General features: G+C 44.3%; 1 protein-coding gene across 1 annotated transcript; it reads left to right on the top strand.

Moving 5' to 3' along the window:
- The first annotated feature begins 1,575 nt into the window (after positions 1-1,575).
- Positions 1,576-23,143, top strand: ATP6V1G3 (ATPase H+ transporting V1 subunit G3). Its single transcript, XM_029063755.2, has 3 exons — positions 1,576-1,708; positions 16,502-16,602; positions 22,698-23,143. The coding sequence occupies exons 1-3, from the start codon at positions 1,627-1,629 to the stop codon at positions 22,869-22,871; spliced, it is 357 nt and encodes a 118-aa protein (XP_028919588.1). The 5' UTR covers positions 1,576-1,626; the 3' UTR covers positions 22,872-23,143.
- The last annotated feature ends 401 nt before the right edge of the window (positions 23,144-23,544 follow it).

Below are 23,544 nucleotides of genomic sequence, written 5' to 3'. Positions count from 1 at the left end.
GATAGATGATAGTTGAATCCATCAGAGCAAATGAGTTCACCAAGGGAGTGAGTATAGATGGAAAACAGAAGAGGGCCAAGAACTGACTCTTGAGGAATCCCTACAGTTAGTGGATGGGAGGGGGAGGAGGAGCCTGCAAAGGAGTCCGAGAATGAACGGCCAGAGAGATAAGAGGAGAACCAGGAGAGGATGGAGTCCGTGAAGCCAAGGCGAGATAAAGTGTTAAGGAGAAGGGGATGGTAGACAGTGTCAAAGGCAGCTGAAAGGTTGAGGAGGGTTAGGATACAGTAGGAGCCATTGGATTTGGCAAGAAGAAGGTCATTGGTGACCTTTGAGAGGGCAGTTCTGGTGGAGTGGAAGGGACAGAAGCCAGATTGGAGGGGGTCCCCGAGAGAGTTGGAGTTGAGGAATTCAAGGCAGCGAGTGTAGGTGACTTGTTCTAGAAGTTTGGAAAGGAAGGGCAGGAGGGAGATAGGACAATAACTGGAAGGGGAAGTGGGGTCAAGAGAGGGGCTTTTTAGGGTGGGGAAAGCATGAACATGTTTGAAGGCAGCGGGGAAGAAGCCTTTGGAGAGTGAGTGGTTAAAGATAGAAGTAAAGGATGGGAGGAGGGAAGGGGTGATGGTTTCTTTAAGGTGAGCATGAATGGGGTCTGAGGCGCAGGTGGAGGGGGTGGCGCTTGTGAGGAGGGAGGACCTCTCCTCTGAGGATACTGCTGGGAAGGATGGAAAAGTAGGGGAGAGGGTAATGGATAGATAGGAGTCAAAAGATCTGGGTTCTAACCCCTGTTCTGCCACTTGCCTGCTGTGTGACTTTGGGCAAGTCACTTTACTTCTCTGAGCCTCAGTTACCCCATATGTAAAATGGGGATTAAGAGTGTGAGCCCCCTATGGAACAGGGACTGTGTCCAACCTGATTAACCTGTGCTTAGAACAGTGCTAAGCACATAGTAAGCGTTAAGCATCATGGATTAGTGGAAAGAGCACAGGCTGGGGAGTCAGAGATTGTGGGTTATAACCTTGGCTCCGCCACTTATCAGCTGTGTGACTTTGGGCGAGTCACTTAACTTCTCTGTGCTTCAGTTACCTCATCTGTAAAATGGGGATTAAGACTGTGAGCCCCAAGTGGGACAACCTGATTACCTTGTATCTACCCCAGCACTTAGAACAGTGCTTGGCAAGTAGAAAGCGCTTAACAAATACCATCATCATTATTACTATTATTATTACCATAATTATTATTATTAAAGCAAGTTATCACTCTGATGGCAACCTCATTCAAATCTAGCCCACAACTAGTTCCCACAAAGACAATATTTCTAGTAACAAAACATTTCGGGAGGAAAGTTCCAGTCTTGGGGATTTTCTTGTCAGGAACAGAAGTGGGTTTCACGGGACCAGCTAAATTGGACAGTCAGGCTATTTATCGTCATCATAACGAATGAACTGGTTTTTCCAGATTCCAGTCTTTGTTTCTCCTGGGCTGCAGTTATCTGGCTGGAGCAGGCTAGTTGGGTCCACATTAGATCCATCCAGCACTGGTTGTTGACAAAGCAAATCTTGTGACGGGGTAATGACAAGAGGATAAATCTCCCTCCAACCCTCACAGCTCGTAAAGAAGCTCAAAATGACCAGTCAGTCTCAGGGGGTCCAGCAGCTCCTGCAAGCAGAGAAGCGGGCCAAAGACAAACTTGAGGAAGCCAAAAAGAGTAAGGTTTTACCTTTCTTCATTTGATTTTTTTTTCTTGATTCAGTGATGGCCAGAGATAATATTCACCCCAAACTTAGTCCACAGCACTTATGTACATATCTATAAATTATTCATTTATATTAACGTCTGTCTCCCCCTCTAGACTGTAAGCTCACGATGGGCAGGTAAATGGGTCTACCAACTCTGTTGCATTGCATTCTCCCAAGTGCTTAGTACAGTGTTCTGTACATAGTAAGTGCTCAATAAATGCCATTAATGGTTTTTTTTTTTAATGGCTAGTGGTGCAGCTGAAATTAGAAACCAGGTCCTCCTATCTCCCAGGCCTGTGTTCTTTCCACTGGGCCATGCTTTTTCTCTTTATGGATCATGGGCAAGGTTATTCCTGAATGTAGAACTGAAATTGTAAGCTTGTTGTGGGCAGGGAATGTGTCTGTTTACTCTTGTATTGTACTCTCCCAAAAGCTTAGTACAGTGCTCTGCACACAGTAAATAAATATGATTGAATAAATGAATGAAGGAAGGTAGGAAAAAATGCAAGCCTCACAGAAAGGAATCCCAAAAATAAAATCAGGAGATTATCTAAAATGTTTTTAAACTAATTTTGAAATTACCATGGAAAAGTGTTACAGGTTCTGTGATGATTTTATTTCATTCATCAATCTAAACTTTTTTTTATGGTATTTGTTAAACATTTAATACGTGCCAAGCACAGCACTAAGCACTGGGGTAGATATAAGCTAACAGATTGGACACAGTCCATATCCCACAAGGGGCTCACAATCAATTCCATTTTACAGATGAAGTAACTGAGGCACAGAGAATATAAGTGACTTGCCCAAGTTCACATGGCAGACAAGTGGCAGAGTGGGGATTAGAACCCAGTTCTTTCTGACTCTAAGGCCCATTCTCTAACCCCTAGGCCATGCTGCTTCTCTAAATTTCTATGTTTCTTTAAAGGCAAACATAGATTTAGCCTAGTCTTACTTGGCAGAATTTGATTTTAAGCAGAATTTTGGACTTTTGACTGTTGATATTATAATTTGGTGTTTATTTGGAAATCTAAATATGACAGGAAAATGCAGGAAGCCACAGATAGAGGAATGAATCAAAATCTATCTATTATATCTCCTTATGAAGCAGACATTTGAGTTAATGATATAATTGGACTGACAGAGTCCTGAGTTCCTCAGGCTCTCCTTATGTAGTGCTTAGTTAATCTGCAGTACAACCTCAAGGGAGGAAAGATTCCTCCTGACCTTGGGATTCCCTAGATCATCTTATAACATGACATTTGAAGCTGAGTTTGTGACTTTTTAACTTTTCATAACATAAGGCTGCAGAAAAAAAATCTCCAGAACCAAATCCAATCTTTGAGAATGAATACTTGCTCATCCTTAGATATGAGAATCAAAAATGCATTTAGCTTATGTCAATTTGATAGCCTTGCTTAGTTAAAAGAATGATTTTCCCATTTTTTTTAATTTAATGGTATTTTTTAAGTACTTACTACATGCCAGGCACTGTATTAAGCACTGAGGTAGATACAGGATAATCGGATTGGACTCAGTCCATGTCCTATAATGGGCCTAGAGTAGTAATCCTCATTTTACAGATGAGATAAATAAGGCACAGAGAAGTGAAGTTACTGGCCCGAGGCCACACAGCAGACAAGGCAGAGCTGGGATTAGAAACCATGTCCTCTGACTCCCGACTCCCAGGTCCATGCTCTTTCCACTAGGCCATGCTGTTTCTCCTTCAATCTGTTTCAAAGTTTACCCAAAATAATTGCTCATCAGTTTGTTCATCTTAGAAAAAAAATACAATTCTCAAATAATTTCATATGTGAAGCAAAAAAAAGGAAGATAGTTCTTCTTACAGAACTAGACTGATACATGTGCCTTGTGACCAGGCACCTAGAAAGGTGGGAAAGTGTATGTGGTGTGTGTACTTACCCACAGATGAAGATGATGATGATGGGATTTTTTAAGTGCTTATTACATGTCAAGCACTGTTTAAGCGCTGGGCTAGGTACAAGGTAATCAAGTTGGACAAAGTCCCTGTTCCACATGGGCCTCACAATCTTAAACCCCATTTTACAGATTAGGTAACTGAGGCATAGAGAAGTGAAGTAAGTTTCCCAAGGTCACACAGCAAACAAGTCTGTTGGTTGAAATGACCAACAGATTTTTATTTCCACACTACCCTTTTTGGTAATTTTATGGTAGCTGAGAAATACACTCAAGAGACAACAGAAGTCTCTCAGAAGCACTCCAGAAACAACTTTCTTTTTTCTGGTTAATAACCTTATTTTGACATTTATCAGGACCTCCTTTTCATTTCATCCTGCAGAGAGGGTCAAACTCCTCTGCTTGGGTTTAGAAACTGCCAGTTCTGAGGCAGTTTTCACTGGCAGATCCCGCTCGTAAATTAGCCAGCAACAGCTTACATTTGCAACACAAAATACAAACTAACCTTTCCCTGCCCCTACCCCCACCCACACTGGAAAGCAGCTCATTCCAATTCTGCCAACACGTAGTGCCTACCTGTTTCAGTTTTCGATACCAGATATTATGTAAATGGCCTCTTAATATTGCTTTTATTAGTAATCTTTTCTTTCAAGGATGATGAATTTCAAAATAGCTTCACTGATCAAAGAAAAACATTAGCTCTGCACTCACACATCTTAAGGTGGCTCCCAAATTTCCCTTTCTGGCCCCAAATGGGTTCTCCCACCTCATATTTCTCATGTGCCTCCAGGACTCTCCATAGGGATGTTCTGCCAGCAATTTAAGATCAACACAGCAAAAACCAAATTCAACTTTTCTTCTAAACCTACTCCTTTTCAATCAGCACATCTCTGCACGCCTCAGAAAGTCACACTCATCCACTCTTTGAATCAAGCAGAAATCTTGCCCATCAGCTGTGAGTCTCCCCATCAGCTTTCTCCCAGATACTTATCAGCTCTCTTCTCCCAAGACTTTCCAACCCTCATGCCTTGTTTCTCCAGGACTGACCTTCTCACTGTGCTTCCCTCTCAACTCTTCTACCTCCAAACTCTTGCTCATACCTTTCATCCTGCCTGGAACTCCCTCTCCTTTTAAATTCATCAAACTAGAGCTCTCCTCGCCTTCAAAGTCCCCCTGAAAGCTCAGGAAACATCCACTGGTTATCTCCACATTTACAGTGCCTCCCAAGGATTTAAGTAGGTTCTCACTTTAAATGTAAAAGTAACATTTCTTACCTTTATTTATCCATCCAGAGTTCTATTATCAATCCTGCTGTTGGTCTAATGGAAAGAGCATGGGTCTGGGAATCAGGAAACCTAGGTTCAAGTTCAGGTTCTAGTCCAGGTCTGTTTATAGCTGGTAAATATGAAGCCCTGACATACACTTTGCAAAGTACTTCACGCCTAATCACTTAGAGAAGCAGCATGGCTCAGTGGAAAGAGCACGGGCTTTGGAGTCAGAGTTCATGGGTTCGAATCCTGGCTCGGCCACTTGTCAGCTGTGTGACTTTGGGCAAGTCACTTAACTTCTCTGTGCCTCAGTTACCTCATCTGTAAAATGGGGATTAAGACTGTGAGCCCCACGTGGGACAACCTGATTCCCCTGTGTCTACCCCAGCGCTTAGAACAGTTCTCGGCACATAGTAAGCGCTTAACAAATACCAACATTACCGAGCAGCATGGCTGAGTGGCAGAAGCATGGACTTGGGAGTCAGAGGACCTGGTCCCCATCCCAGCTCTGCCACTTGCCTGCTGTTTGTCCTTGGTAAGTTGGTTATTTTTCTCTACCTCAGTTTCCTCCTCTAAAATGGGGATTCAACACCAGTTTTCCCTTCTAATCAAATGGTTAGCCCCATGTGGGACAGAAAATGTATCTAACTTGGCTAACTAGTATGTACCCCAGAGCTTAGAACAGTGCTAAGCTAGACATGAAATAAGTGCTCAATAAATGCATTAGCATCATTAGCTCATTGTACCTTCTGTCCCAGAGGAAACATGATTGGGAAGTCTGTGCAAGCCACTAGCACTATAATCAATTACATGGTCCTACAAGACTCATTTATCATATGTGCTATAGTGGCAGACTGCCAGTCTGGAAGCTGGAGGATCTGGGTTCTAGTCAAAGCTTTCCCACTGCCCTGCTGCGTGACCACGGACAAGTCACTTCTCTGAATCTCTGTTTCCTCGCCTGTAAAATGGGGATGATAATACCTGCTTTTCATAGTTACCTCCCAGGGTTGCTATGAGGGCCAAAATGAGGAAATTAATATGAGAGTGCTTTGAAATAAAAGTGCTATACAAAACCAATGGGTTTTTTTTATCATTCCTGACAGGAGATTCAGTATAATTTGGCTATCAGCAGTTATCCTCCATCTATTTATTAATGACTCTCCCACTGTCAGTCTCTTCCACTAGGGTGGAAATATCTTGAAGGTAGGGACCATATCTGTGAAACTGGACTCTCCCAACTGCTTTACACAGTTCAGGGGGCCACCTCATAGGGACAACAGCAGAGACTGGTCCCAAGCTGTTTTTGCTCAGGCCACATCTCTGACAAGATTTGAGCATTCCCAATCGAGGAAAGCTCCAAAATGATGGCTTTTTGGTCCATTACCTCTTTAAAGCCTGTACCTCCACTATCTTCATCCCTGTATAAAATCTCTGTGTCCTTTACCCCTTCCATACTTCACTTTGCCCAGATCATTTTTCTACAAAAACATTCAGTCCATGTTTCTCCACTCTTCAAGAACTTCCAGTGGTTGCCCATCCACCTTTGCTTCAAACAGAAACTCCTCATCATTGACTTTAAAGCATTCCACTACCTTGCCCCCTCCTACTCACCTTGCTACTCTCCTACTACAACCCAGCCTGCATGCTTTACTTCTCTAATGCTAACCTTCTAAATGTACCTCGATCACATCTATCTCGCTGCTGACCTCTTACCCACGTCTGCCTGGAATGCTTCCCCTCCTTATTTCTGACAGACAATGACTTTCGCTACTTTCAAAGCCTTACTGAAGGGTCATCTCCAATAGGCCTTTCCTGAATAAGCTCTCCTTTCCTCTTCTCCCAACCCCTTTTATGTCACCCTGACTTGCTGTCTTTATTCATCCCCCCACCAGTCCCACAGCACTTATGTACAGATCTGTAATTTATTTATTTATATCAATGTCTGTCTCCCCCTCTAGACTGTAAGCCAGGGAATGTATCTGTTTATTGTCATATATTATTCTTCCAAGCACTTAATATTGTGCTCTGCACACAGTAAGTGTTCAATAAATATGATGATTGACTGAATGACCGACTGATTTTACACCCCCATCTTCAAGTTGAAAAGTTAGCACCACTGTTGCCTAGGATTCTGAACACAGTAGGACCTCAATTAATACTATCAATCGATAGATTATGTCCTTGACGTCGTCTGTTGTTAACCTAAAGAAGGCCATTAACCTAAAGAAGGCCACTCTGCTTCTCTAGTAGCAGCAGGGCCTAGTGGATAAAGCATGGGTCTGGGAGTCAGAGGAGCTGGGTTCTAATTCTGACTCGGCAGATTGTCAGCTGTATGATCTTGGTTGAATCACTTAACTTTTTCTGTGCCTCAGTTCCCTCGTCTGTAAAGTAGGGATTAAGACTGTGAGCCCTATTTGGGGAGGGACTACATCCAACCTATCTTCTATCTAGACTTCAGTGCCTAATACAGCGTCTACCACAGAAGTGCTTAACAAATACCATAAAAAATCCCTCTAAGAGTGACAGCCATTACCACCCCACATCAAATTGAAGCAGAAAATGAACACTAATTTTTTTCCTAAGCAGTTTCCCCTTCAAAAATATCCAAAAAAGAAGTTTCTTTTTTGCCAATCAATAGACGTAGCCCAAACTTCCAATCCTACAAAGTGAAACAGCAATACCTGCAAGAACAAAGCACAAACACACGTTCATCTTCTGCTTTGTCTCAAGGCATATTGTCCTGAAGGTATCCTAATGAGATCTGAGTTTCTGGTGTGTCCATCCTTCTGAACTCCTTAGGAAGGGAAGTGGGGAGAGACACTAATATGAACATATTGCTTTCCATGATATGCCTGGCAGTTACTTCCCCAGAGAAAGTAAATCTGATTGTTGAATGTGTAGACCTTTTTGTATGAATAAGAAGAGGAAGCGATAGACTAACATGGGCAAATGTGATCCATTCATTTTGGGGCTGCTACTGGTTGGAGAGCAGATATAGAGTTATTTTCTGCCCTCGGAAATAATCAGGTGCAACATATGCGCTCTCACATACATCGGCGGCTGCTGAGTTTATCCAGAAAATTGCTGCCCCAGAGGCTATGTTCCTATAACTTTCTTATTTAATTGAATGGGAAACAGCAGGTGATTGTCTCTGATACCACCAGTCACGGCACAGCAGTCACGGTAAGGTGAATCGAAAGCCTGGATAGCTATTCATCTCCTCTGGTGTCCTGGATTTTGCTGTCTGATAGGGGCACACTCTTTCATCTCAAAAAACTTTAGTCGGTTCAGCCGCTTAGCTTTCAGAACTTCAGAAACAATATCCTTTGTCGCTGACTGTTTCTGAGCTATATTCTCTATCCTTTGTCTAAAATACCTGGACTGTGAGCCCCATGTGGGACAGGGTCTGGGTCCATTCTGATTCTCTACCACAGTGCTTGGTATATAGTAAGCACTTAACAAATATGCGAATTTTTATTCCTATTACCATTTGGGTTTAGACTTCAGTGCCTAATACAGCGTCTACCACAGAAGTGCTTAACAAATACCATAAAAAATCCCTCTAAGAGTGACAGCCATTACCACTCCACATCAAATTGAAGCAGAAAATGAACATTAATTTTTTTCCTAAGCAGTTTCCCCTTCAAAAATATCCAAAAAAGGACTGTGTCTGGGTATTCTTTCTTAGCACGTAATCACTTAATCATACTTATTAAGTGCTTACTATGTGCAGAGCACTGTAATAAGCACCTGAGAGAGTACAATGCAATGGAGTTGATAAACATGCCCACAACAAGCTTATAGATTAAATTAAATCATGAATATGTGTGTAAGTGCTAAAGGATTGAAGGAGGAATGATTAAGGGTGCAAATCTTAGTGCAAGAGTGACACAGAAAGGAGTGGGAGAAGAGGAAATGAGGGCTGATTTGGGAAAAGGCTCTTGGAGGAGATGTGTTTTTAATAAGGCTTTGAAGGTGAGAGTGAATGTCTGTTGGATATGAAGAGGGAGGGTGTTCCAGGCCAGAGGCAGGATGGGGATGAGGGTCAAGCAGCGAGATGAAAAAATAACATTACTACTACCTAGCTGTAATGAGTGTGTGCCACTAAAATAATCATGATTCAAGTAACGTGTCTGTGTATTTTTTTGTGTGTGGTATTTGTTAGGTGCTTACTATGTGCCAAGAACTGTACTAAGCGCTGGTGTGGATACAGGCAAATTGGGTTGGACACAGTCCCTGTCCCACATGGGGCGCACAGTTTCAATCTCGTTTTTACTCATGAGGTAACTGAGGAACAGAGAAGCGAAGTGACTTGCCTAAGGCCACATAGCAGACAAGTGATGGAATTAGGATTAGAACTCTTGACCTCCTAACTCTCAGACCCGTGCTTTATCCACTGTGCCAAACTTCCTCCCTCTGACTATATCACCAAGTAGTTGCTTTCAAAATCATCCACTTTTCAGGAGTGCTGTGGGGGCAACACCTTGGATGTGTGGAGGAGGTAGACAGAAAATCAGGTAACCTTGTCCCCTAAATAACTTTCTCTGCTCATGCTCAACCTCTTCCACAGCTCAGTTCCATCATCCAAAAAGAGTGGCCAAATGGAAAGAAAATGGACCTAGGAACCTTCATTCATTCATTCATTCAATAGTATTTATTGAGCGCTTACTATGTGCAGAGCACTGTACTAAGCGCTTGGAATGAACAAGTCAGCAACAGATAGAGACAGTCCCTGCCGTTTGATGGGTTTACAGTCTAATCGGGGAACCTGGGGATCCAAGTTCGAATCCCAGATGTGCCACTGCACTGGCCTCCTTTTTTTACTTTTTATGGTCTTTGCTAAGTGCTTCCTATGGGGTAGATACAAAACTAATCAGGTTGGTCACAATCCCTGTCCCATGTGGGGCTCACAGATCCCCATTTTACAGTTGAGGTAATTTAGGCACAGAGAAGTGAAGTGACTTGTCCAAAGTCACAAAGCAGACAAATGGAGGAGTCAAGATTAGGACCCTGATCCGTCTGACTCCCAGGCCCATTCTCTACCCAAGATCTTGGGCAAGTCACAACATCTCTGGGCTTCAGCTTCTTTACCTATAAAATAGGGATAAGATAGATTGTGAACCCCATGTGGAACAGGGGCTGCGTCCAATCTCAAAACCTTATATTGACCCCGGTGCTTGGCACATTGTAAGTGCTAAATGAAGGTGATAATTATAATAAATGATGATAAATCTATCATATAATTCCTTAGGAATGTTAACAAGATTCATTGGATAGTTTTAATCAATCGACTGTATTTATTGAACACATACCGTTTGCAGAGCACTGTTCTAAGCATTGGAGAGAGTACAGTATAACAGAATTGGTAGTCACATTCCCTGACCACAGTGAGTTAACAGTCTAGAGGGGAAGACAGACATTAATATAAATAAATTATAGATACGTACATAAGTGCTGTGGGGTTGAGGGAGGGAGGGAATAAAATGGTGCAAATCCAAATGCAAGGGTGACACAGAAGGGAAGGGGAGAAGAGAAAATGAGGGGGTATATGGGGAAGGCCAGGGTTGCGTAAATATTTATGCAGTTTGTGTAAATTACTTTTAGTTCTAAGGGAAAGAGGGGTATATCCACTAAAGACTGTATCTTTCAAATGTTAAGGATAAACACTATGGCCTAGTGGATAAAACAAAGAACCGGAAGTGGGGAAACCTGAGTTCTGTCACTTTTCCTGCTGTATGGTCTTGGACAAGTCACTTAACTTCTCTGTGCCTTAGCTTCCTCATCTGTAAAATAAGCATTAAATACTTATTCTCCATTTCTCTTAGGCAAAACAGCCTAAACCAGACAGTGATTTTGCCTAGGCTAATGATCTTACATCTTCCACATAGTAAACATTTAACAAATACCACTATTATTAGTAATAATAACTTAAAAGAGTTAAATCTTCACTCTTCCATTAAAAATCCTCTGCTGTATTGTACTTTCCCCAGCACTTAGTAGAGGGCTCTGCATATAATAAATGCTCAGTCAGTACCATTGATGATGATGTTAAAGAGACCAAAGTTATCAGACAACCCAATTTCAGTGACAAAGCAACAGACTCTGGAGCCTGTCTTGCCTCCCATGTCCCGAAGAATCTAAGGAGGGAATTGGGGTTGGGTAAGGCTAGCAAGCGTACATCTTGACAGATGGAAATGGTTCCATGGGGAATGGGCTGCCCAAGCCGAAACCCATCTCCCTGCCCATTTTTACTTGTAATTTATTGTGGTACTTGTTGAGTGCTTACTATGTGCCAGACATTGTGCTAAATGATGGGGTAGATACAAGTTAATCTGATTGGGCCCAATCCCTGTCCAACACGTCTAAATCAGAGGGATGAGGAGAAAGGGGAAGGGAGACATGGAGAACAACTGTGACAGCTCAGCGAACCCTGGTCGGTGGGTTTAGTCAGTCAGTCCTATTTATTGAGTGCTTGTCATGTGCAGTGCACTGTACTAAGCTCTTGGGAAAGGAAAATACAACAATAAAGAGATACATTCCCTGTCCACAGTGAGCTCACAGTCCAGAAGACGAGCTTAGAGTATAGAGGTTTGGGACTTTGACAGCTCTGAGGTGGAAGCCAGGAGCTGGCCCGGCAGCTCCAGCAGTCACTTGACTCGGGTACGGCAGCACCACCGCTGCAGCCTGGGCTCAGTCCATGCTGGCTCCCGTGACCTGACCTGCCTCGACCTGGGATACACTTCTGCCACAGCTGTGTTTGGAAGCCACAGTGACGCAAGCAAGGGAAGCCACAAAGGAAGGGATAAGTCGTGTTGCCTGCTCCACTGCTCCTCTCTCTCTTCCTTTATCCTTTTCACTCCTTCTTCTTCTCTCTCCCTTTCTCGGTCTCTCTCACTCTCCTTGTCTTTTTTTCCTTTTCCCCATTTAAACCTTCTCTGTCCTCCCTTTTCTCCTCTCCCTGCTCTGGCTTGATCGTTTCTCAGGCCCTGCCGCTTTGGATGCCACTTCTGTCCTGCCCTAGGTGACAGGAATCCTGGTTACCTATAACTATAATTCGAAGCTTGACCAGATCTTCGATTTTAAATTCCTAAAGAGAGTGAAAAGTTCTTGCAATGTATGAATGTATGAACTACAGATCTACGGACCTTTAGAGGCTGTGTGCGGAAGTATGCATTTTCTAGACTGTTAGCTCATTGTGGGCAGGGACTATGTCTGTTTATTGTTACACCATACCCTCCCGAGAACTTAGTACACTGTTTCGCATGTAGTAAATGCTCAATAATAAAAATAATAATAATGATAATAGTATTTGTTAAGCCCTTACTATGTGCCAGGCATTGTTCTAAGCACAGGAGTAGTTACAAGGTAGTTGGGTTGGACACAGTCCCTGTCCCACATGGGGCTCACAGTCTTAAACCCCACTGACAGATTAGGTAACTGAGGCCCAGAGAATTGAAGTGACTTGCCCAAGTTCAAACAGCAGACAAGTGGCAGAGCCGGATTTAGAACCCATGACCTTCTGACTCCCAGGCCCGTACTCTATCCATTACATCATGCAGTGTTTACTAGTGTTATAGCTCATGGTTGGGGTTACAAAAACTGGGCCAGAAATAAATTGTACCTGTTTTACTTAATGCTGAATTCTTAGACTTTGATTTTAATTTAAGAGAAAGCCACTTTAATGAGACTCAATGGAAAGAGCCTGGGCGTCAGAGGACCAGGGTTGTAATCCCGGCTCTGACACTTTCCTGGTGTTTGACCTTGGGCTGGTCACTTAACTTCTCTGTGTCTCAGTTTCCTCATCAGTAAAATGGGGATTCAATACCTGTGAGCCCCATTTGAGACAGGGACTGTATCCCACCTGCTAAATTTGTAGCTACCCCAGCATCAAGGACAGCCTTTGGCACATAGTTCTTAACAAATACCTCAATTATTATTTAGTTTAATTTACAACCACTTCCCAGCGTGCCAGAGCATAGCAAGCATTAGAAACCTACTTTGACAAGCACAATGCTCAATCCTACTCATCTCCATTTAGCCGATTTATTTTCTTTTAAGCCAATAAAATGCAAAATTGCAAGTCATTTAGGTAGAGACTGAGCTGTTAGTGTGCCTTGGAGTTTGGCCAATGTTCAACAGGATCCAGGTGGTGTTGTCCACAGGGTTGCTGACCGCAAATCAACCTGAAAAATCTGATCCACTAATGTTTTTCCCAACAGCGGCAGCTGAAATCAGTCCATAGCACTGTAATGAGAGAGGCTAATTATTTTACTTAAACCTGGAACTATAATAGAAAATTGTTTCTTATGTTGCATTGAGGGAATTCATTAGAAAATGCCTTTGGCTTTCCTTCAGCAGGACTTCCACCTTTCAGGTGTGATTTGTAATAAGGCCTGTAATGGTAGAAATAGAGCCTTCTAGAGGAGTCAGGAGGGACCAGAGCAGAGTCACCACTGTGCACACATATCCTGGATTGACACTAGCGCAGCTTGGCTTTGCAGCTCTGAGCTGTGGTTGCCATGGAAACGGCCCAGCCCGTGACTGTGAGACCGTATCCCAGACACAGGTGTTTGAGCAGGACCTCCAGGCACCCAAGATGATAATAATAGCAATAATAATAATGGTATGTGTTAAGTGCTTACTATGTTCCAGGCACTGTACTAAACACTGGGTGGATACAAGCAAATCAGTTTGGACACAGTCCCTGTCCCGCATAGGGCTCACAGTTTTATTCCCCATTTTACAGATGAGGTAACTGAGACACCAAGAAGTGAAGTGACTTGCCTAAGGTCACAGAGCAGACAAGTGGTGGAGGCTGGATTAGAACTCATGACCTGCTGGCTCCCAAGCCTGTTATAATAATAATTATGGTATGGAGCACTGTTCTAAGTGCTGGGGTAGATACAGGGCAATCAGATTGTCCCACGTGGGGCTCACATTTTTTAATCCCCATTTATACAGATGAGGTAACTGAGAGGCACAGAGAAGTTAAGTGACTTGCCCAAGGTCACAGCAGCAGACAAGTGATGGAGCCGGGATTAGAACCCACGACCTCTGACTCCCAAGCCCGGGCTCTTTCCACTAAGCCATGCTGCTTCTCATCTATCCACTATGCCATACTGCTGACTTCCCGATGCACCCCCAAACTTCCAGGGTGAGCCAGGGTGAGGTTTGAAGAGGCGGGGGGAATGCAGTGAGAAGATGGTCCCTCCTTGCAGGACCACAGGGTGGAGGCAGGGGTGCTGCCCATGCCTGGCACTAGTGAGAGCCAGAAAAGCAACAGAAACATCCTCTTTTTTTTCCACGATATTTGTTAGGCTCTTACACTATGTCAAGAGCTGTTCTAAGTGGTGGGGCAGATTACAAACAAATCAGGTTGGACACAGTCCCTGTCCCTCATACGGCTCATAGTCTTAATCCCCATTTTACAGATGATGCACAGAGAAGTGAAGTGACTCACCCAAGGCCACACGGCAGACAAGTGGTGAAGCCGGGATCAGAACCCTTGACCCACTGACTCCAAGTCCTGTGCTCTATCCACTAGGCCATGTATTGAATCTGAATTTATTTGCTATTGTTTTAATGAGATGTTCTTCCCCTTGATTCTATTTATTGCCATTGTTCTTGTCTGTCTCCCCCGATTAGACTGTAAGCCCGTCAAAGGGCCGGGACTGTCTCTGTTACCGATTTGTACATTCCAAGCGCTTAGTATAGTGCTCCGCACATAGTAAGCACTCAATAAATACTACTGAATTAATGAATTGTATTTCCCAAGTGCTTAGTACACAGTAAGTGCTCAATAAATACGATTGAATGGATGAATGAATGAATCCTCATTTGACTGTTGAAAAAACTGAGGCACAGAGAAGTGAAATGACTTGCTCAAGGCCACAAGCAAGCAAATGGCAGAACCAGAATTAGAACCCAGGTCCTCTGGCTCCCAGGCCCATGCTTTATCCACTAGGCCATGCTGCTTCCTCTTCCCTCTCTTTTTTGTTGCTTAGCTAGTCTCCGAGACCCGGACCAATGTTGTTCTTCTGCCCATATCTCCTTACCTGCCTGGTGAGCCGCCTGCCCCTGGAGACTTCTGGCTTGATTTGTAATAATAATAGTAACTGTAGTATTTGGTTAAGCACTTACTATGTGCCAGACTCTGTACTAAGAGCTTGGGTGGATACAAGCAAATCACGTTGGACACTGTCTCTGTCCCACACGGGGCTCAAAGACTCAATCCCCATTTGACAGTTGAGGGAACCAAGCTCTAGAGAAGTGAAGAAATTGCTCAGGGTCTCACGGCAGATAAATGGCAGATTCAGGATTAGAATCCATGACCTTCTGACTCCCTGGCCCATGCTCTATCTACTATATCTAGTTTCAGCATCACTGCCGCCTGCTGATGAGGGTTAGCAGGATCTTGGGGGAGGGGGGAAATCCCTCAAGACAGTCGATGGTCAGCAGTTCACCCTGGCAGTTCACCCCCCAGGTAAGCAGGGGCAACCAGTGGAAGGGGACAGGGACACCTCTGATTCACCCCACAGCTAGGCGACTACAGTGGAAACATCACAGGTTCTGGGTTGGCCCGTGGCCACATCTTGCCGTAAGAGAGTCTCACACATTGCATGGAGATGGGTTCAAGTATCGGCGCGGCAGAAATAAAAGACCGGAACCATACAAAATTCATTCCATGTCGAGTTATTCACACACAGTGAATTAAACTTCCCTTTTTGGAGGAATACACTTATTTCAGTTTGGTGCCTTTTGCTGTATGACATCCTGCATCCGCTTTGAGTGAAGATTTCCCTCGCAGGAGGAATACACTTATTTAGTTACTCGCTCACGGTGAAATGCCTAGCTCCTGCTCAATAATGCTTCCCACTCGGGAAGAATTCACTTATTCACCACATGCCCGTGGCAAACTGGCCTAGCTTACAGCTCCACCAGCGCTCAGCGGGACACTCCCCTGTCCCTCGGCTTCTAACTCGGTACAGTCTGACCAAGCATCCCATGCTTTGGGCAGGGGCACGTCTCAATCTGCTCCCCAGAACATCAGAGGAGGCAGGTATTTATCGTCTGTCCTTCCGGGCCATTCGGGCTTCCGGTTTCCACTTGTCCAATCTCCACCCCCCCTTCCCTGCTCCTCCAAACCTCATCTGATTGACATGGAGACGAGGAATGCCAACTTCTGCTTTCCCAGCTGCAGAGGTTTTGATTTCAGCACTCACCAGCACTTCCGAGTCCCACCTTGCTAGCTCAGAAAGTCACAGAGAGTGTTTTGATCTTAAGGTGGCGAGCGCCCTGGTTCACCTGGCACAGAGGGCAAGGGGCAGACCTGCCCTCTTGGCTCCACCTCTGGCCCATTTCCAGTTCCATAGGGTGGAGCATATTGGCTTCGACCCTTCCTGCTCCGAAAACTGTGGGGACAAAACTGATAGCGGCAACCCCAGGCTGCCACGGTCACGAGGAGTATCACCTCCAAACTGTGCCCACAAAGTGGATGTCTATGTTGTGCTCCTTTCGAAGCGGTCTAATGTTCTCATTCCTTAACTGCCTCTTCAGGAAAGGGCAAGAGGCTAAAGCAGGCCAAAGAAGAAGCCACGGCCGAAATAGACCTCTATCGGATGCAGAGAGAGAAGGAGTTCCGGCTCAAACAATCTTCCGTACGTAAAACTCGGGGGCTCATTTCTGTTCAGTATGTTGCCAAGATTAAATACGACACTGTGGACTTCATAACGGGTAATAGTTTTGGATGGATATTTAGGGAAAAGGGCTCAGAAGACTTGATTTATCACTGGCTACTTATCCTCACGTGGCATTTGTTTAAGGCTTACTATGTGCCAAGCAGTGTACTAAGCTCTGGGGAAGAAAAAAGATAATCAGGTTGCACACTTGTCCCACATGGGGTTCGCAAGCTAAAAGGGAAAACAGGCATTTAATTCAATTTTTACAGATGAGGACACTTGCAAGCTAAGAGTGAAAACAGGTATTTAATTCACTTTTTACAGATGAGGACACTAACACAGAGAAGTTAAGTGATTTGCCCAAGGTCACAGAGCAGGCAAGTGGTAGAGGTGAGATTAGAACTCAGGTCTACTGACTTCCAGGCCTGTGCTCTTTCCATTAAACCATGTGATTGAATCCTCTGTAAGCCTTTGGACTACCTCTGTTTCAGAGGACAATTGACTTTTTTTTTTTTTACTTGCGAGGCCTAGTAGAAAAAGCACAGGCCTGAGAGTCAGAAAACCTGGCTTCTGATCTTGGCTCTGCCCCTTACCTGCTGTGTGACCTTGAGAAAGTCAAGTTAACTTCCCTGTATTTCAGTTTCCTCAACTGTAAAAGATGAATTAAATCCATGTGAATTAAATCCTTCACCTTCATACCTAGGCTGTGAACCCCATGGTGTACAGCGATTGGGTCCAGCCTGATTATCTTGTATCACATCACTTAGTACAGTTTGGCACAAAGTAAGTGCTTAACTAATACTGTAATTATTATTGCTATTCCCAACAAATGCAGGCATTACTAAATGGAGATGGTGAACCCAAGGGTCTCTCAGCAGCTTTTGGAAATTTTGGAAACTCTAGTTGTAGTAGTAATAGTAATAATAATCATCATGGTATTTGTACTGTACTAAGCACTGGGGTAGATACAAGATAATAAGGCCCCACATTGGGTCTAACAGTCTAAGTAAGAGGGAGATCAGGTATTGAGGGAAATGAGGCACAGAGAAGTGAAGTTATCTCTCCTTCTCTGCCACCTCCCATTTCCCCTTCCCTTCAGGACATCTCTACTCGGATACTAGGGAAGCAGCTTGGCTCAGTGGAAAGAGCCTGGGCTTGGGAGTCAGAAGTCATGGGTTCGAATCCCAGCTCTGTCACTTGTCAGCTGTGTGATGGTGGGCAAGTCACTTAACTTCTCTGTTTCTCAGTAACCTCATCTGTAAAATGGGGATGAAGACTGTGAGCCTCACGTGGGACAATCTGATTACCCTGTATTCATTCATTCATTCATTCAATAGTATTTATTGAGTGCTTATTATGTGCAGAGCAATGTACTAAGCGCTTGGAATGAACAAGTCGGCAACAGATAGAGACAGTCCCTGCCATTTGACAGGCTTACGGTCTAATCGGGGGAGACGGACAGACAAGAACGATGGCAATAAATAGAGTCGAGGGGAAGAACATCTCGTAAAAACAATGGCAACTAAATAGAATCAAGGCAATGTACATTTCATTAACAAAATAAATAGGGTAATGAAAATATATACAGTTGAGCGGATGAGTACAGTGCTGAGGGGATGGGAAGGGAGAGGGGGAGGAGCAGAGGGAAATGGGGGAAAAGAGGGTTAAGCTGTGGAGAGGTGAAGGGGGGGTGGTAGAGGGAGTAGAGGGAGAAGAGGAGCTCAGTCTGGGAAGGCCTCTTGGAGGAGGTGAGTTTTAAGTAGGGTTTTGAAGAGGGGAAGAGAATCAGTTTGGCGGAGATGAGGAGGGAGGGCGTTCCAGGACCAGGGGAGGACGTGGACCAGGGGTCGACGGTGGGATAGGCGAGACCGAGTGATGGTGAGGAGGTGGGCGGCAGAGAAGCAGAGCGTGCGGGGTGGGTGGTAGAAAGAGAGAAGGGAGGAGAGGTAGGAAGGGGCAAGGGGATGGAGAGCCTTGAAGCCTAGAGTGAGGAGTTTTTGTTTGGAGCAGAGGTTGATAGGCAACCACTGGAGTGGTTTAAGAAGGGGAGTGACGTGCCCAGATCGTTTCTGCAGGAAGATGAGCCGGGCAGCGGAGTGAAGAATAGACCGGAGCGGGGCGAGAGAGGAGGAAGGGAGATCAGAGAGAAGGCTGACACGGTAGTCTAGCCGGGATATAATGAGAGCCCGTAGCGGTAAGGTAGCTGTTTGGGTGGAGAGGAAAGGGCGGATCTTGGCGATATTGTAAAGGTGAAACCGGCAGGTCTCGGTAACGGATGGGATGCGTGGGGTGAACGAGAGAGACGAGTCAAGGATGACACCGAGATCGCGGGCCCGAGAGACGGAAAGGATGGTTGTGCCATCCACGGTGATAGGGAAGTCTGGGAGAGGACCGGGTTTGGGAGGGAAGATGAGGAGCTCAGTCTTGCCCTGTACCTACCCCCGTGCTTAGAACAGTGTTCTGCACATAGTAAGTGCTTAACGAATACCAACACTTATTTTTTTATTTATGTCCCATTATTACATCAAACTTAATATGTCCAAAACAGAGCTCTATCTTCCTACCAAAACCCTTTCCTCCCCATGACTTTCCCATCATCCCCATCCTCCCTGTCTCCCAGGCCTGTAACGATGGAGTTACCTTAAACTCATCACTCTAATCCAACCCACATATTCATTCTGTCACCAGATCCTGTTGGTTCAACCTTCACAACATGGCTAAAATCCACCCTTACTTCTCCATCCAAACTGTTTCTATGTTATTCTAAGCATTTATCCTATCCAACCTTGATTACTGTATCAACTTCTTCTCTGACCTCTCCGCCTTCTCTCTCTCTCCACTCCAGTCTACACTTCACTTTGCTGCCCAGGTCACTTTTCTATAAAACTGTTCAGTCCACGTCTAACCACTTCTCAAGAACCTCCAATGGTTGCCCATCCACCTGTATATCGAACAGAAACTCCTTACCATCGGCTTTGAAGCACTCAATCACCTTGCCCCTCTTACCTTACCTCACTGCTTTCCTACTGCAACCCATCGTGGCTCAGTGGAAAGAGCATGGGCTTTGGAGTCAGGGCTTATGAGTTCGAATCCCAGCTCTGCCATTTGTTGGCTGTGTGACTGTGGGCAAGTCACTTAACTTCTCTGTGCCTCAGTTCCCTCATCTGTAAAATGGGGATTAAGACTGTGAGCCCCACGTGGGACAACCTAATTCCCCTATGTCTACCCCAGCGCTTAGAACAGTGCTCGGCACATAGTAAGCGGTTAACAAATACCAAAATTATTATTATTATTATACATTTGGCTCTTCTAAAGCCAACTTACTCACTGTACCTCGATCTCATCTATCTCGTCACTGACCCCTCACCCACATCTTGCCTCTGGCCTGGAACCCCCTCCCTCTTCATATCCAACAGACTGTCATTCTCCCTACCTTCAAAGCCTTACTGAAGCCATTTCTCCCTCAAGAGGCCTTCTCTGATTAAACCCTCATTTCCTCTTTTTCCACTCCCTTCTGCATCATCCGGGACTTGCTCCTTTTATTTCCCCTGCCTCACAGTACTTACACACATATCTATAATTCGTTTATTTATATTAATGTACAATACACATATATAATAAATATAAAAAGACTCTAAGCTCATTGCGGGGAGGGAACATTTCAACCAACTCTAGATGTACTTTCACAAATGCTTAGTACTGTGCTTTGCACACAGTGAGTGCTCAATAAATGTAATTGATAAAATGAAATGACTTGTCCAAGGTTATAACAGCAGGTATGTGGCACAGCTGAGATTAGAACCCAAGTCCTCTGACTCCTAAGGTCATACTCTTTCCACTAGGCTGCATTGCTTCTCTTTTAGTAATAGCAGGGGGTTCATCAAGAACCTTCATGAACCTCGGGTCAAGGAAAACTATTGTACTCACATCTATCCCAAGACTGAATGCCTACACGCAACCACTTTTTTTGACATCACATCATCTTGTATTCATAATAATAATAATAACGGTATTTGTTAAGTGCTTATTAAATACCAAGCACTTTAATAAGCTGTGAAGTAGGTATAAGACAATCAGGTCACACATGGGGCTCCCAGTCTAAGTAGAGGGAGAACAGTTATTGAATCCCCATTTTCAGATGAGGGAACTGAGGCACAGAAAAGCTAAGTACTTGTCCGAGGTCACACAGCAGGCAACTGGCAGAGCTGGGATTAGAACCCAGGTCCTCTGACTCCCAGACTGGTGGTCTTTCTGCTAGGCCACACTGCTTCCATACTTAGGGATGTTATCAAGGAACATACCCTGATGCCCCAGTAATGTTCTATTCCAAATTTGTAGTGCAAATACATGTTGAGGAAGAACTTAAATCATTTGTTCAAACATTTAGGATTTGGGAAAGCCAAAATACGTTTTGATGACTGATTTACCCCCTAAAATTTAAACCCTCATGCTGAGCAAAGGAAATGTAAGCCACATGTTTCTGATTCATTTATATTTCACTCATCACAATACTATTTCCTAGGAGGCATTTGTTGTCTTGGGAGTATAATATTTTCCAAATACAATATTTTTCTTTGGACTATGAAGCCACTTCTGCCAGCACTTGACTCACAAATCCCACCTGGAGTTTGACTGGACTCTGCAATTGATTGGACTGTGAAAGTCTTGGTGTTTAAAATCATCCAGCAATGTGTTATTCTGAGTAACCCAGCAGGAGAGCAACTTTTGCTTGGCTTTTGGGCCACTGTTTAATGTGCAGAACTGTCCCGGCCCCTACATGACCTAGTGGATAGAGCACGAGCCTGGGAGAGAGAAGGAGCTGGGTCATAATCTCGGCTCTGCCCCTTGTCTGCTGGATGACCATGGGCAAATCACTTAACTTCTCCAGGCTCAGTTACCTCATCTGTAAAACTGGGGATTAAAGGCCTGTTCTCCCCCTTAGACTGTGAGTCCTTTATAGGTCAGGGACTAGGTCCAATCTCATTGTATTGTATCTACCCCAGTGATTGCACATAGTAAGTGCTTAACAAATACCACAATTACTATTATTATTACCTAGAAGATAGTGGGAGGTGGCATGCAGCCAAGGGGACAGGAATCATTTGATGAATTATTGAGCACTCACTGTACGCAGAGCACTGTACTAAGCACTTGGGAGAGTAGAGTATAACAGAATTGGTAGTCCCTTTCCCTGCCCACAATGAGCTTACAGTCTAGAGGAAAGTGGAATTGGGAAACAGGGAGGGCAGGATAAGGAGGCACAGAGGTGGGAGTGGAGAAAGAAAGGTCTTACCTGTCGCATCTCCAAATAAAGAAAGCTGGACCCGAATCATTTCAAAAGAAAGTGGTCCAGGGAGCGGTTGTGGAACTGCATATATTTCAGAACAATAACAACAAGCCACTTTTTTTTAAGGGTATTTGTTAAGCACTTACTATGTGCCAGACCCTGTTCTAAGCACTGGGGTAGATACAGTGTAATCGGGTTGGACACAGTCCATGTCCCACATGGAGCTCACAGGTATAACCCCCAATATATAGATGAGGAAACTGAGGCACAGAGAAGTTAAATGACTAGTCCAAGTTCACACAGCAGACAAGTGACAGAGCCAGGACTAGAACCTGCTTATCATTTATGTTATATATTGAGCACTTACTACGTGTAGAGCACTGTACTATGCCTAGTGGGAACTAGGGTGATGTCCAGACCAGCAAGGTGATGTACGAAAAGCAGCATAGCTTAGCGGATAAAGCAGGGGTCTGAGAGTTGGTAGGTCGTGGGTTCTAATCCCTACTCTGCCACTTGTCTGCTGTGTGACCCTGGGCAAGTCACTTCACTTCTCTGTCCCTCATTGACCTCATCTGTAAAATAGAGATCAAGACTGCGAGCCCCAGGTGGGACAGGGACTCTGTCTGTCCAACTCAATTTGCTTGTATTGACCCCAGCTCTTAGTACAGTGCCTTGAACATAGTAAACACAATACCATTATTATTATTATCATTATCAATAATAATAACCCATGGATGTTGTAAGCCTCCACTGGGCTCTGAGAGTCTCTGTGCTGTTGCCCTTTCAGATAATGGGTTCCCAAAGTGACCTATCCATGAAGATAGAAGAGCAGACGGTTGGGAAGATCCATGACCTCATGGATAACTACAACAAGTGCATGGAAGCCGTGATGATGCAGCTTCTGAACATGGTGTATGACATCAAACCGGAAATCCACACAAACTACCGAGCTGACGCTTAGTGCTGCCCTGGGGGTCAATTGATGAGCTTTCAGTGTCTCTGACTCCTGGGCGCCAAGGCCATGAAGGAGCCTCTGAAAATTCGGAATCCTAAACTCAAACCCAGCAGGCAATTGAGGGCTTTAAATACCTACATGGGCTTTAGTGAAAGGAGATTGTTTGCGTTTTTGTTACCCCTGAAAAAACTAGGACCCCATCCTTGTAAATGGCAAGTCCACGTTGGAGAGAAACAGATTAATTAATGCTTCATATTAAACTCTGACTGACACTAGTAGGTGTTGTTCTCTTCCTTTTCTCACCTATAAAGTGTTAATCAATCAATTGTATTTATAGGGTGTTTACTGTGTGCAGAACACTGTACTAAGCACTTGGAAGAGTACAACACAACACAGTATAACAGAAAGGAGGAGGGAGAAACTGGAGAGAAGCAGGGATTTTAGGGGGATCACATCTGACAGATTCAATTTTCTCAATAAAGTAGGTAGTCAGGAAATTAGGGGCAAGGAATGGGGGAGGCAGAGGGGGAAGCAGGTTTGATGAGGGAGTTAAACATCTGGAACAATTTATGAGGACAATGGGCATGGGTGTCAGCAAGGATGGAGAAATAATTTTGCCAAACAGAGGAAAGGGCAGAGTTGAAGCATACAAGGATAAATATGAGGTGAACACAATTAG

Source organism: Ornithorhynchus anatinus, chromosome 4 (genome assembly GCF_004115215.2).
Source record: "Ornithorhynchus anatinus isolate Pmale09 chromosome 4, mOrnAna1.pri.v4, whole genome shotgun sequence".
Taxonomy (NCBI): domain Eukaryota; kingdom Metazoa; phylum Chordata; class Mammalia; order Monotremata; family Ornithorhynchidae; genus Ornithorhynchus; species Ornithorhynchus anatinus.
The sequence above is the reverse complement of the archived record's forward strand: the minus strand, read 5'-3'. Positions and strand labels throughout refer to the sequence as shown.